Here is a 15,223-nt window from a genome sequence, read left to right on the forward strand (position 1 = left end):
CAGCAGAAAACAATCTTTCTCCCTCCTCCATATGACATCCTTTCATATATTTTAACATGGCTATCATATCACCCCTTAACCTTCTCTTCTCCAGGCTAAACATACCCAGCTCCCTAAGCTGTTCCTCATAAGGCATCGTTTCCAGGCCTTTGACCATTTTGGTTGCCCTCTTCTGGACACGTTCCAGCTTGTCAGTATCCTTCTTGAACTGTGGTGCCCAGAACTGGACACAGTACTCCAGGTGAGGTCTGACCAGAGCAGAATACAGTGGTACTATTACTTCCCTAGATCTAGACGCTATACTCCTATTGATTCAGCCCAGAATTGCATTGGTTTTTTTAGCTGCTGCATCACACTGCTGACATGTCAACTTTGTGGTCTACCAAGACTCCTAGATCAGCCCCAGGGAGACATTCCCTTCTGGGCAACTTTTTGAGGCGTGGACAGAGGCAAAAGTGGACAGAGCAACATTTAGTTTACCTTTGTGCAACAGGCTACTTTCTACGCACACTCAGACCCATCTCTCTTTCTGCCCTGTATCCAGAGACTCAAGATACATTTTCAAAATTCAAGGATACATTGCAGTCCGGCAAAAGCACTTGGGAGTATGAAGTAGGGTGAGTGAGGGGTGTGGACTAAGGAGAGTACTAAAGGTACATAGAGACCAAGAGGGCAACCTTTGGCTCCCAAGTCTGAGATTTCTCACCCCGTCTGTCCTAAAGTGATGTTGTAACCATTCAAAAGCACTTAATTAACCCACTAGGGCTCTTTCCTTTGATTCCAATTCACTTCAGTCTTGGATCAACCCCTTAGTTTCACAGGTAGGATAATAAACGAAAAACTGCAACAAATTGAGGGGTAGTTGTTATGGGTCTGTTGCTAATGTCCTCAAGGCTTGACATTCCTGAGTGCATTCACTGGCTATTTTGAATAACAGCCTCTGTCCTCTTCTGAGAAGATTGGTTGGTTTCGTTCCTGCCATGTTCTACTCTTAGGAATGCTTGAAGCATAGGTGTCAGGGGCTGAGCAGAGGAGGAGGAGTGGGGGGGGAGGAAGAGGAAGACAGTACAGATTTATAACAGGGGCTTGAGGGAGGCCACAGCTCAGAGGCAGATGAGGGGAGAAGTTGGGAAATCATGGGAGAGGAGGAGCAGGTCAAGGCGGAGCAGTAGCTGGCTGACATGTTGTCACTAGAAAGCAATCCAGACCCACCATCTCCCAGAAACCTGGTGAGCCTAAAAAGTAGGAGAGCAAAGGGCTCATAGACAGAGGGCACCTAGCGGTACCCGTAGAGGAGGTGATGATGATGACAAATGAGGAAGTGGGAGAGAACAGTGGTACCTCGCAAGGTGAATGCCCTGCAAGACGAATTTTTCGAAAGACGAATGCGTCTTGCGATCTGATGGTGACTCACAAGACTAATTCGTTTTGTGGGAAATTCGTCTTGCGAATCACGGTTTCCCATAGGAATGCATTGAAATTCAATTAATGCGTTCCTATGGGCAAAAAAAAAGAAATTTCAATGCATTCCTATGGGAAACCGTGATTCGCAAGACGAATTTTTCGCAAAACAAATTGACTCGCGGAACAAATTAAATTCGTCTTGTGAGGCACCACTGTATAGGTTCACTCAGGACAATGCCATTATCCAAGAGGCTGAGTTCTATAGCCTCTCTCTGTAAAATGTGAAATAAAAAAAGACAATAAGAAACTTTTCCTTGTCTTTATACTTTTTCCTGGGCAACCAGCCGGGAACTGCTGACGGCATCCTGACATGTCCAGCTGGAGGATGAGATGATAAGAGTATCATAGGGTTGGAAATGACCTCAACGGCCAGCCCTCTGCTGATCCAGGACACCCTGCTAGATGGGCAGCTTCTGTTTTAAAACCTCTAACCAAGGAGAGTTCGCCACCTTCCCACGCAGTCTGCTCCACTGTCAAACGGCCCATATCATCTGGAAATTCTTTCTAATGTTTAGCTGAAATCCCCTTCCTTGCAATCTGAACCTCTCTGGAGCATCAGAGAACAAATTCGCTTCGTCTTTTATGTGACAGCCCATCAAACATTCTCGCCCACTTCTGTTATTTGGTTTCTTTAGAATGGGTTGCATCCAATGTTGTACGAGCAGAGTTGTTCTGGAATAACTGAATGGTCTTGCTTTTCTCACCCCACTGCAGCATCTTGTGTCTTCCTCCCCCCCCCCCCGAAGAAAAAAAAACCTCACCCTTGGAGGTCAGGAAACCTAGAGGAAAATCCTGGGGTGGGGTGCTGGGTCAGGATGGAGGAACTGCAGGGGTTTTGGGGAAATGTCTGTCCATTCACACTGGGCTCCTTTAGATACAACCAAATATTTTCCTCCCAAAATGCTTTAAATCAGGCATCCCCAAACTTCGGCCCTCCAGATGTTTTGGACTACAATTCCCATCTTCCCCAACCACTGGTCCTGTTAGCTAGGGATCATGGGAGTTGTAGGCCAAAACATCTGGAGGGCCGCAGTTTGGGGATGCCTGCTTTAACCCAAGCCAAGGAATCGGAACAGAGCAGAAAGCTCTGCCCATTCTGCTGCACTCACATAACTTAAGGGCAGAGGGCTTCCTGTGTACCTCACTTTCTCCTCTGCCCTGCCAGAGTCAATCGATTCATATTTGTTTTCAGCACAATAACTGCTGCAGCATAGTCCCAAGCCACAATGGTAATAAATACCACCTTTATTTTACCGGAACCAGTTGGGGAAATCAGCATTGAGGAGTCTGGTCTCTTTTATGAATATCTCCCCCACCCCTGCAGATTATCGCAGTGCCAGGTGGTCCATTTTTCTGCATTAACATCTACCATCTACCTCCCTCTGGCATATACCCTCGCTGTGGTGGTTAGGATTTGTATGGTCCTAATAAGTAAATGGAAGAACCACATGAGGGGGGGGTGTTGATGGCTATTACCCACCTAGCCCAACCCAATAGGAAAGTGAAGAAGCAGCTACCTTTCAAGATAGACCATTGGTCCGTTTTTCTCTAGTCCAAACTGGAAGCAACAATCCATGGTCTTGGGCAGAGGTCTTTTCCAGCCATGCTGCTTAAGAGTCATTCAATCAGATGCCTAGTGAACCTCAGACATTGACTTTGCCTTCAAAGCATGAACTCTGCCACCGAGCTATGGCCCATATCATCACAAAGGCAATGTATGAGTCTCGGTGTCCATTTCTTCCTCAGCCCCTTCTCCTTGATCAGTCATCCTGAAGTTTCCAATGTAATTATTCTGCTGCCATGTAGGTGTCCAAGCAACTCTACCTCTTCCACTATTGCAGCAGTACCACACCATGCATGGACCACTTTCTGGATGTGGACTTCCCACCAAACCCACACCCCTTACATTGGTTGTTTTGGGGCTTGCATTATTGCCAACTCATGTACAAAAACATGATTTTACATATAGATTGCCGCTGCTGCATCGGGGTGAAGAGAGGGAAACCATAATTTGGGATGGAAAATCACATTAAGACCTTTGAAAAGAGAGGTGGAAATATGAGACAGAGAGGAAGTCACTGTGGTCTAGCCCACTGAACCTATTGGGCTGGCCGATCAGAAGGTTGGCGGTTCGAATCCCCGCAACGGGGTGAGCTCCCGTTGATCTGTTCAAGCTTCTGCCAACCTTGCAGTTCAGAAGCACACCAAAGCAAGTAGATAAATAGGTACTGCCGTGGCGGGAAAATAAATGGCGGTTCCGTCTGCTCTGGTTTCCGTCACGGTGTTCCATTGCGCCAGAAGCTGTTTAGTCATGCTGGCCACATGACCCGGAAAGCTGTCTGTGGACAAAGGCCAGCTCCCTCGGCCTGAAAGCGAGATGAGCGCCGCAACCCCATGAGACTTAACCATCCAGGGGTCCTTTACCTTTTACCTTTACACGAGTGAATAGTTTGCCTGATACAACAACTTCTCTCTCTTTGCTAGGAGAATTACTAACGCCGTATATGTATTCTGAACAATCACAAATATCTTTTTTATTCTTATTTAAGGAAAATAAAGTTTATTTTAAAAAGGCTTTTGACTAAGAGTGCATTTTAAACAAAGTACATCAACTTCCAAAGGTAAGCACAATAGCCTCCCTGCCCCCTTTGTCACCTAGTCTGGCTGTCCCCTTTGCCCCCGTCCTTGGGACATGGCTGGTTCTAGTGCACTCCCCATTATAGCTTACATATGGACTATACAGAGATGCTTACGCTGGACTTTCACGTCAATCCTAAATACATTTACACTCAGAGGCAAGTGATTTGCCCCACCCAACCCCGCTGGCGCTTATATCCCCGTAAATGTCTTCCCAGAATGGGGTGGTGAAACGCTGATCATTCTAACACACATTTAGTCGGTGGAGTTGATTAAACACAACCCTCCAACAGGGTCTCCTGTTCTTAATGACAGTTCTTCCCAACACTGGTCGGCTCCAGCTCAGACAGAGGAATCAAGTCACCTCTGGCTGCCCAAGATCCCACCTAGGGCAACTGAAAGAATGCCATACGAGTTAACCCCACAACCCTGCTAAGCATTTAATACCATGTTGCTCCCAGGGCAGCTTGGCACAGGCAAAACAAGGTGTCTGTGAGAGCAAATACACAAAACAAGAATCCTTTGCATGCCGCATTTTAAAACTCCACCCATACTGAGATAAGGCAGGACATTTTTGCAGGAAGTCAAAATTACAGAATTTGAAAATAAAAAATCCATTCTACAATCCAGGAAAAGAGCAACCGAGCTCCTGGCATGTCTGATAATAAATTCCGAACTCTAATCTGGATAACCTAAATTCCATGAGCTCAACCCCAGGCAGCAAGTGTCGTTCGGTGAAAAGCTGAGGTTGTGGGAGGGAGGGGGGGAAATGTGTGAACAGCAGTAATACATGTGTGTGTTTTAAATAATTCCTTTTTTTTTAATTGTTGAGGCAGTAATACTTGGTTCATGGAACTGCAATATACAGAGAGGTGAAATAAATAGCTTATATATATATAATATATATTTATATATATAATAGAGCTGGTTTTAAAATATTCCCTTATCATTGGTGTATTAGGTTATTTTACTTAGTCACTCGAAGGTCGATAGCAGCATTCTCCAGAAGTGAGCGAAACAAATGCAGGATCACAGAGCTGTGACACCTTATGTCGTCAGAAAGGGTTACAAAGGACTGAGGTACTGAGCCCTCCACGGAAGCTCAACGACTGATTGGCAGACCATCCTGTCTCGGTCGAGATCGCAGCAGACAATAAAAAAACAGATCACCGCAACACCAGAGAATCATCCGAGGGGTTTCGGGGACTTTGGGAAAGGTGAGCGTCGGTTTTCTTTGGTTCGTGGTTTTGGTTTCTACTCTTATTTCAAGGTGAACTCGTTCCCCTCTAGGGATTGGCTTGGAAAAGTCACCCATTCCAAAAGAGAAATAAGCACCTATATGTCAATCCACAGAAGGGGGAGGGGAAGGGGGCGGAGTCAATTTAAATAGAGCCATTCATTTTTGTTTGTCTTCAAGTCACAATAAATCTTTTACAGCTTCCCCAGTGGGTTTTTTTTCTTTTCTTTTCTTTTTCAATCCAGTCTTTAAAAACAAAAAATCAACACAATGTACAAAAATAGAGCTTCTCCCTTATTTTTAGTGTAAAAATATTTCTCTGGAACAGTCTATCTTTTGTAGTTCATTTGCATGACCCTGTCTTTGTCTATCTTTTAACTGGGGTTGGTGGGTCGTATTCTCCTAGTCCTCTTGGTCACTGTCGTATACTTGAAAGGTTTCTGTAATTCCACTTGACCCTTCGGGTATCTTTTCATAAAATGAACGTCTTGCTGGTTCTCCCGTGTCTTGGGACCTTTCCGGGGCCTCCCCTTTTTGGTGAAGCCGACGTACCAGCCCGTGTACTTTGCCGACATCAGCGCCGTGTAGTTGTTCTCTAGGACTTTCTCAATGAAGACACACTCTTTGCTGGTGCCGTCCGGCTGCAAATGAAAGAGGAAGAGAAAGTCAACCCAAATGGCAAATTGCTCACACAGCCAAAGTACACTTCATTCTGGGAACATCAATGGCGATGCCCATTCCTATAGCTGGTTCTATAGAAGGAGAGGAAGCTTAGGACGATTTGGTCCTGTTTATTATGTTATTATCTCTTCTTTATTAAAATTTGTATACCGCCCTATACCTGCGGGTCTCCAAATACATGGACACAAAATACATGATAAAAACAAAAACAAGAGCAACCCAATAATTCCCCACCTCCCCAACACATTTTAAAAGAGCATTGGATGTCAATTATCCAAAGGCCTAGTTCAGGCTTCCCCAAACTCAGCCCTCCAGATGTTTTGGGACTACAACTCCCACCATCCCTAGCTAACAGGGCCAGTGGTCAGGGATGATGGGAATTGTAGTCCCAAAACACCTGGAGGGCTGAGTTTGGGGATGCCTGGCCTAGTTGAAAAAGAACAGTTTTGCCTGGTGCCTAAAGGTATATAATGAAGGGGCCAGGTGAACTTCCCTGGGGAAAGCATTCCACAAATGGGGAGCCACTGCAGAAAACACCCTATTCTTGTGTTGCCACCCTCCGGACCACTCATGGAGCAGGCACACAAAGAAGGGCCTCAGAAGATGATCTCAGGGTCTGGGTAGGTTCATATGGAGAGAGGAGGTCATTGAGGTATTGCCGTCCTGAGCCATTTATTCTTATTCTTATTATTTTTAGATTAATTTTTATTGATTTTCTCATACAACATATTACATTATCAAACATTTAGTCTCATTACATTCGTTATCTTTACAAATTATCTATAATTCTCAAATAGAAATTCAACTTGGTATTAAAGAAAGAAAAGAAAGAAAAGGAAAAAAAAACAAGCCTCAAACCTAAAATTACAAAAAAAATCCAAAAATCAACTTCCACACTACTTTCTTCTGCTATTTTTAAATTCATATGTTTGGTTGCATGGTATAACATTCCTTATAGTTTCAGTCTATTTTCAACATTCTTTATATCATTTCTGAAACTTCATCATCTTTATATACATGTAAGGTATACTTTTTTACTATACATTGTACTTGTATTTTCTAGCTGTATGTCCAATAAAGATTTCTAATTTGTTGTTGTGAGTTTATTTCCTTCTGCGAGTAATTTCTTGTTTAAGATGTTATTTTGTTTCTACTATCTTGTCTATATATGTTATAAATTTCCCCCATTCTTTCATGTACACCCTGCTGCCTTGTTGTCTTATTCTCAATGTTAGTTTTGCAATGTCCATTTATTCCACCATTTTTCTTCTCCAGTCTTCTACTGATGGGATTAGCTCTTGTTTCCAGACCTGAGCTAAAATTACCCTCGCTCCTGTAGTCGCATATAGGAACCATTTGACATCATCCTTTGCAACATCTTTCCCCACCATTCCCAACAGGAATGCCTCCGGCTTCTTTTTTATTGTGTATTTAAGAACCTTTTAATCTCATTATATATGTCCTCCCAATATTCCTTGACTTTTTCACAGGACCACCACATGTGTATAAAGTTGCCTTCCTTAGATTTACATTTCCAGCATTTCGTATCTCCTGACTTGTACATTTTGTGTGACTTATTTGGTGTAAGGTACCACCTGTAAATCATTTTTTTAATATTTTCTTTTAAGATTGTACATGCCATAAATTTCATTCCTACATTTCATAGTTTAAAGGGCCTCAGAAGATGATCTCAGGGTCTGGGTAGGAGAGAGGAGGTCATTGAGGTATTGCCGTCCTGAGCCATTTATTCTTATTATTATCTAATAAGAAGGGCTGCTTGTATGCCATGATTGCGTGTTAAGACCCCAAGACCTCCCCAAAACACAGGATTTAGTTTAAGGTGATTGGCATAATTCTGGCCACAACTTTATTGATTACAGATTGCGAGTGCTTTGCTTAGGCATTGGTTCCCGACTAGCTGCACCTGACCTCAGCAGGGCAACACGGACGACTGGACACCGGCAGGTCAGTACAGGTAAACATCGTGGGGGAACATTGGACCAGGCGGAGTCTCAAGCTCACACCAAATGCTCCCAGGGGCTCTGGTGTGGCCCTAACCCCTGGAAGGGGATCGGACAAAAGCAAGGCGAGCCCCTGGATTCCTTTAAAGGAATACCCTTTCGTGCATTGGAGGGGCAGGTGTAACAACCTCCACTCAACTCCACATTGAAACAGAAAATAGCAACAAGAACAAAATGCAGAATATATTTTGTGAACAATGGAAAATTCGTGCAACTGTCCATAACATATACAGGTTGCAGAATCTAGCTGTTCTTCAAGCAGAATTTGATTGTCTGGCCACATAATGTACCTGGCTTGTTCCTTTGTTTAGCACAGAGTATACACAACCCTGTGTTACAATAAGTATAATATAGTCAAAGGCTCCTTTTGACTGCTATTTGTAAATCAGTCCAGAACATCATGCATGAAATTATAACTGCATCAGGGCTGCCAAGCATGGCTGGAGACAGCCAAACATGTTAGGCCTGTAAGGATCTGCTTCCACGGCTGGCTGTTTCCTCCTCTGCTTAAATTTCATCAAATCCTAAGTGGTTGTAATCATATGCGAAGTTAAGCTTGAAATAAAAAGTCTCCTGATGTGTCTTGCTTTTTTAAAATAACAAAACTGTGTGTTTTCTACTAAATATCTGGGTTATTTGGAGGCAATGAACAAAGAGTTTTGCAACCCCAATGATCAGAAGTCAAAATACTGGAATCAGGCAAGGTTAGGGTCTGAGCCTGGAAAATTGCATTAGCCACCAAAAGTATGCATTGCAGGATTCGTGCACACTGAGTGAAGAGATCAAAGTCAGGTCATGTACTTGAGGAGCACATGTTGGTGCTCAGATAAATTTAATAATTGTCTTGCTTTGTGCTGAATAGCACAAATGGATTTCAGGATTTGTTTCTGCCAAATTGGAGCCAAGGGGGAAAAAATTCTTCAGCGTGTCTCTGGAATGGATCGATTGCTTCTCTGCCGGAAATATACAGGGGAACCATAGTGTTATGAGTCCAGAGATCTGGAGCAATCCGTCATCTCTCCTTTGGTCGGACAACTTAGCTCAGTCGAGCTTTTCCTAATACTGCCAAATCAGCAAACTTCAAAACTATGATTGCTATCTTTTGAGTCCTGGATTAAATGAGGTTTTTTTAAAAGAAAAAGAAAGAAAACAGTATAGAAGAATTGAGTCAGATCTCCATACAAATATAACCAAAATGCAAATTCAATCAAATATTGGTCTAGGACAAATGCTTAGTACCTTTACTGGGAATGAAGTATGTCACAAATCAGGCTTGTTCAAGGATTATGCCCATAGCACTTCCGCTTTTAGAAGGAAGTTCGGTAGAAAAAGTGTTCTTGATTTCTCCTAGAACCAGTCTCTGGTTTATAACTCAACCCAATTAAGAAATGTTGTTCATACATCCATGCATTTAAGACTGCAATGTTGCCTGGGAAGTAATCCTGTTGAACTCAATGGGGTGAACTTCTCAGTAGACATGTATAGGATCGCCTTGTCCAATCCTTAATTAGTATACAGTCATACCTCGGTTTAAGTACGCTTCGGTTTGAGTACTTTCAGTTTAAGTACTCTGCGGACCCATCTGGAACGGATTAATCCACTTTCCATTACTTTCAATGGGAAAGTTCGCTTCAGGTTAAGTACGCTTCAGGTTAAGTACAGACTTCTGGAACCAATTGTGTACTTAAACCGAGGTACCACTGTATAATAAGATTGTAAGGATGTGGTCATGCTGCAGTTCCCACGGCCACCAACAGGCGGTCACACGGACTGCTGCATGATGGCAGAACAGCAGGCAGGTTTCGTAGGCATGCAGGTGAGGAAGGAAGCAGGTGTTTTAGGCAAGTCACAGAAGAGCAGCAAGGACAGGCTGGGGCAGCTTCCCAGAAGCCACCCTGCTCTGCAGTTACTGCACACCTCACACTGATAATGTCAATTTACAATGCTCGTTCCTCTGCAGTTTGCCTGAGCTACGATTTGGCCAAGCTGGCAGGGGGCAAACAAGCAGGGTGGTGGGTGAGCACAGAGGAGGGAACCAGAGGCAGGTGGAGGTAGGCAGGCTTGTAAGTGGAGTAAAAAGGTTCAGTACGAAGTGGGCTTGCAAGCCTCCCTGCGCACCTGCTGCTGCTGCTGCTGCTGCTGCTGCTGCTGCTGCTGCTGCCGCCGCTGCCGGGAAGGAGGGAAACAATGGGGAAAATATCTTCCCTCCATCATCATCCTCCCCCATGCTCTTACAATGGCAGCGGCTGCATATGAAAATGCAGTCTTCCTTCTTTCTCTTTGTATCTCTTTGTGGCAGTGGAGTGGGGAGGAGAAAATTAAGTTGATTTCTCTCCTTCAACTCCCTCCCACCCTGCAGACATCTTTTCTCTCCTTCTCACGGCAGTACCACCAGCAGCAGAGGGGAAGGGACAATGAAGGGAAGGGAGACCAGTGGTCAGGGAAGATGGGAATTGTAGTCCAAAACATCTGGAGGGCCGAAGTTTGGGGATGCCTGTTTCAGAAGAACAACCTCAATGACAGCAGAGAATGAAGTCCTGGTGGTGGTTGTTGTTTTTGGAAGGGGGTTATTTTTTCAATTGCTACCGGGCAATGAGGTGATAAGCCTGTACGGCTACTGCTTTTTTTAAAAAGCAAGATAACATTGACTTTATGTTACAACATTGTAATGGGGATAAATTAAGCACCTTGATGGGTCATATCCGACAGGAAGGAAATGGAGTTGAAAAAGAGCAAGTGCCCTTTGAAAAGCCCCTGGAACACTTACTGGATTGTTTGTCCGGAGCATTTGGTTAATTATCTCTCCGGTAGTAAACAAGGAACATCTTGAACTGAGACTAGGCAAATCTGCTGAAACATTTGCTACTCTTATATTTACATTCCGCAAATCGGCCAGCTACTCTCCTCACCTTTTATAGTCCAATTTGGTCTACTTGGAGCTTTGCTTTTACGTTGTAGGTTCTCTAATCTGAAGGATCAAAGGACAGTCTGTTGCGACTGCACAAATGCTCTCTTCCAAGCAGTGCCTTTAGTTGAAGACGCTCGGCAGAATTTCTCTTAAACTATGGGGCCATCAGAAGGGTATCCACAATTTACTCTGAAGGCAGTCGTGCAGATTTCATAAGGACTTACTCCCAAGTTGAGGGATTGTGTTTTTGGTGGGCGGGGTAAATTCATTTTTTTTTAAAAAAAAAAGTAATTTTTATTTGCATTTTTACATACAATTCAAAAAGAATAGGTAAAGAATATAAGAAATATAAAAACAAACCACAACAAACTAAGGAAACAAAACAAAACACCTAAGGACTTCTTTTCCTTCTCTGATATCTTTTTTTTTCTTTTCCCTCTCCATTTATTCCAAGTTACAAAGTTCTATACTTCTTGCTAGTTATCTCCTACTCCCTCTTATACTGCTGAATTTATTCAAGTCCTGCTAATCTGTTAACTTGTTTATACTGGTTTTTTTAAAGGGGTGGGTCGTAAATTCAGTTCATTTCACTTTTTAATATCAACTGCTCCAATTCACGCTTCTCAAAACAGCATGCAAAGCATAACAATCCTTCGAAATGTGTGCTTCTCCAAATTTTGAGATGCAGCTGTCCAGCCAGATAAATCATTTACAAAAATGCAAATACGTGGGGGGGGGGGAATGCATATATTAGTGAAAATAAAATACGAAAACGTGTTGCATGAAGAAAAATTCATTGCACAATGTGCCTGTTGGGCAAAACTGCATACACAAAAGTGTTTATTAGAAGATATGCACACTTAAAATGCTGGTGGGTTTTCATGAGGGTAGGGTTGCCAGACTGAATAGAGGACAGGACTTCTGTGCCTTTAATTGCCCTGCTCTCTTTTGAGTCTGGAAACCTTAAAAGAGAAACCAGCAGACCCTTTGCTTGGAAATTAAACAAAGGGTCTGCTGGTGTCTCTTTAAGGTTTCCAGACTCAAAAGAGAGCAGGGCAATTAAAGGCACAGAAGTCCTGTCCTCTATTGAGTCTGGCAACCCTACATGAGGGTTTCTGTTCGAAAAAAAGAAAAGAATTGCATACTTATGTACACCTTCCTCCCAACTATGTGTACATGAAATAGCAGCCTGAGCCAACGCAGAGGAAATGCAGCAGTGACAATGTTGTACTGACTTATTATTTCAAAAAATGTAAACATTCAGCCATCTTAGAAGGTGTTTCTTTAAAAAATGGGAAGAAAAAGGCCTCAGCCACACTCACATCAAATTTGGCATGTTTGTGTAACGCAGCTGTTTTTGAAAAGATACAGAAAAGGACAGGGTAAACAATGCAGAAGAAATCTTCATCCTTGCAGCTGGGAAACGTTCAGTGAAATGGCCATCCTAGCCTCCCCACTTGAACATAGGAGGTAATAATAATAATAATAATAATAATAATAATAATAATAATAATAATAATATTTATACCAGACACTCTGGGTGGCTTCCAACAAAATATTTAAAATACATTAAAACATCAATTATTAAAAACTCCTCTTCTAAAAGTCAGCTAGTTTTTTATTTCCTTGGCATCTGATGGGAGGGTGTTCCACAGGGTGGGTGCCACTACCGAGAAGGCCCTCTGCCTGGTTCCCTATAACCTCACTTCTCGCAGGGAGGGAACCACCAGAAGGCCCTCGGAGTTGGACCTCAGTGAGCTGAGCGATGTGGGTGGAGATGCTCCTTCAGGTATACTGATATTTTAATATCAGGTTCTAATATTGCATTTTAATTTTGTTGAAGGAAGCTATGGGCTTGATCCCTTCTCCTTTCATTTCTCTCCTCCTCTGCCAATATGAATCGCAGAGCTTCATTCAATGACGAGTGACCCAAAATTTCCGAGAAGAGGGGTGTCTGAGAAGGGAACTTCACTTCCCCTCCCTCAGGAATAATCCGTGAAATCTTCCACCCTCCCCTGCAACTTTGCCACTTGCAAACAATGTGGAGAATTTTAGCAGACTGTTTTCCTGTTACCCTAGTTTGGATCATGCACTCTATTTCTTGCCAGGGTATATGAACAGGGTTTCTAAGAAAACAATCAGTTAACCAGTATACAGTACTTTTATAAACTGACCTAAACAGTTGCACGAAACCTCAAATCACCAAGCCCATGCTAGGATTTCCAGTAATCTTTCGAACAGTCCTGTAAGGTAGTCAAATACTGATATTGCAATATTGTAAACTACGGGGATAATGGACCGTCATGAGCCATTTAGCAAGCTGAAATTTGAACTTCCTGGCTTGTTCCCTTTAACAGCATACTCTCCACTTGCTTTCTGAATGCTCTGTTTGGTGAAAAAACAGAGGTCCATCTGTGCTGTTTGTTTTTTAAGATACTACCTCAGAGTACAGTGAAACCACCCCGACACTCAACAGCGTTTCTGTCTTCACCTTTATCTCCATTACTTAGTTAATGGATGTTGATTACATTCTTCTCCACTTTAGCCTGACTGGCTACTATGGGGATGATATGGCCTGTTCTGCACAAGGGGCAGAATGAGATGTCAAAAACTGCAGTGGTTGAATGGACCCAACTACTTCAGGATGTGGTGCAGGAATCATGTTTTTAATCCCCCGCATACACCTGTTTGTTTGTTTGTTAATAAAAAAATAAATACAGGTAAATTGAAAACTAGCATGCTTTCCTCTGATGTCCTCACTCAGGCTCTTTAAACTTTCTACTCCCAGCATAGCTGCCAAGTTATCCCTTTTTTTAAGGGATTTTCCCTTATGCTGAATAGGCTTCCTCGCGAGAAAAGGGAAAACTTGGCAGCTATGACTCCCAGGGGCCCATGAAACTGAAAATGGTTGAGGCCCGCTAGTGACAAAATGGTGGTTCAGGGGCATAAAAAGGTGGCAGATGGAGACCTAATCAGTTGGCAGTTGCTGAAATCATTTTCTGCTGATATCTAATGGCTACATTCTTTGTCACTGCATTTTCCTTGCAGTAAGGGGTTCCAAAACTCCGCTTTCCTCAACCTAAGTACAGCCTGGCCCCGTCCCGAATTTAGACAGAACTTTCTGATTGAAAGACTAAGCTGTTTCATATTTCTTCCTTCCCACCCTCACCTGCCTCTCAAAGTATTTTTACCTATCTTCTGTAATTTCGTCTCCCATTCTCCTTTCACACTCAACTTGTATCTAATTCCCCATCACACACACACACACACACACACCCCGCAAGAGAAAAAAATCCTGCTATTTTATTTCATTCCTCCTCCCTGGTCCTTTTGTATTCATTTCTTCCTCTTATAATAGCTTGATGCTCTTCTTCCTTTAATTGTAATTATCACTATTTAATTTGTTTATTAACAACAACAGTGGCAGCAACAACCTTTCATCTCTCATTTCTTTCAACACTTCCTCTGCCCCTTCCTCCCTCCCCCTCCCTTAATTCAGCATGCAACTTCCTGATGCTTGCCGTGGTCCAACCAAAGGTGATGACACGTCTAGGAGGTTGATCAGGCAAGCGAGGAAGCCCTGGGCAGGATGTGTCACTAAAAAAAACCACCTGAAAGGGTGGATCCCAGCCCTCTGTTTGAAAAACACCGTTGGCTTTTAATTATAAGGTGCTTTTTAAAAAAACAATGGCTTCCTCAACTGTAGCCTAATGTTTTGCAGTCTATTCAACCCCCTCAAGTTTCTACCACCTCATTCTGCTGCACATATAAGGCCAGAAAGCAGGCTCCACCATTGGGGCAGAGTGAAGCGGTGGCCTCAGGCAGTTGATTTGGGCTGACATGAAAGCGCAGCAAACTAATTTGTTTATATTGTATCTGGACTCCCAAGGAGAAAGCAGGTTCTCCCCTTAAGGGTTGCGGAAGGGTTAACAAGACGTTCCCTGGTCAGTAGGGGCGGGTCAGTTTGGATGGCCACTGAGGGTATGTTGCTGGGGAGAATGTTATGTTGCTAATTTTGATTGACAGCCACAGCCTATATATGGGGGCAAGCAGCTTGTGCTTTCGCTTTTGGGTGCTTGCAACGGATCTCCCGCCCGCCCTCCCTATATTTAGGGGTTTTTTTTGCTGCGCTTGACGTTGCTGTGCCTGTCACAGGGTTGTCCGTATTGCTGCGGGGGCCTAGTAGGAATTTTGCCATCTGGCTGATTGGCTGGTGCCAGGTGGTTTTTGCCTACTACATAGCAAAATGTCACAACTTGTAAGGTTGGCGGTTAG

The 15,223-nt window shown here is 43.4% G+C and overlaps 1 protein-coding gene across 2 annotated transcripts in view; it reads right to left on the reverse strand.

Annotated features, from left to right (window-relative positions):
* Positions 1 to 4,896: 4,896 nt before the first annotated feature.
* Positions 4,897 to 15,223, reverse strand: part of FGF18 (fibroblast growth factor 18) — a 115,454-nt gene continuing 105,127 nt past the window's right edge. For both annotated transcript variants that reach the window (XM_035110150.3, XM_088665550.1), the window contains one exon: positions 4,897 to 5,979. In XM_035110150.3, coding sequence (XP_034966041.2) covers positions 5,713 to 5,979 — 267 coding nt within the window. In that variant the 3' untranslated portion in view covers positions 4,897 to 5,712. The remainder of the gene's footprint in view (positions 5,980 to 15,223) is intronic.

Source organism: Zootoca vivipara, chromosome 3 (genome assembly GCF_965207765.1).
Source record: "Zootoca vivipara chromosome 3, rZooViv2.hap1.1, whole genome shotgun sequence".
In the NCBI taxonomy this organism is placed as follows: domain Eukaryota; kingdom Metazoa; phylum Chordata; class Lepidosauria; order Squamata; family Lacertidae; genus Zootoca; species Zootoca vivipara.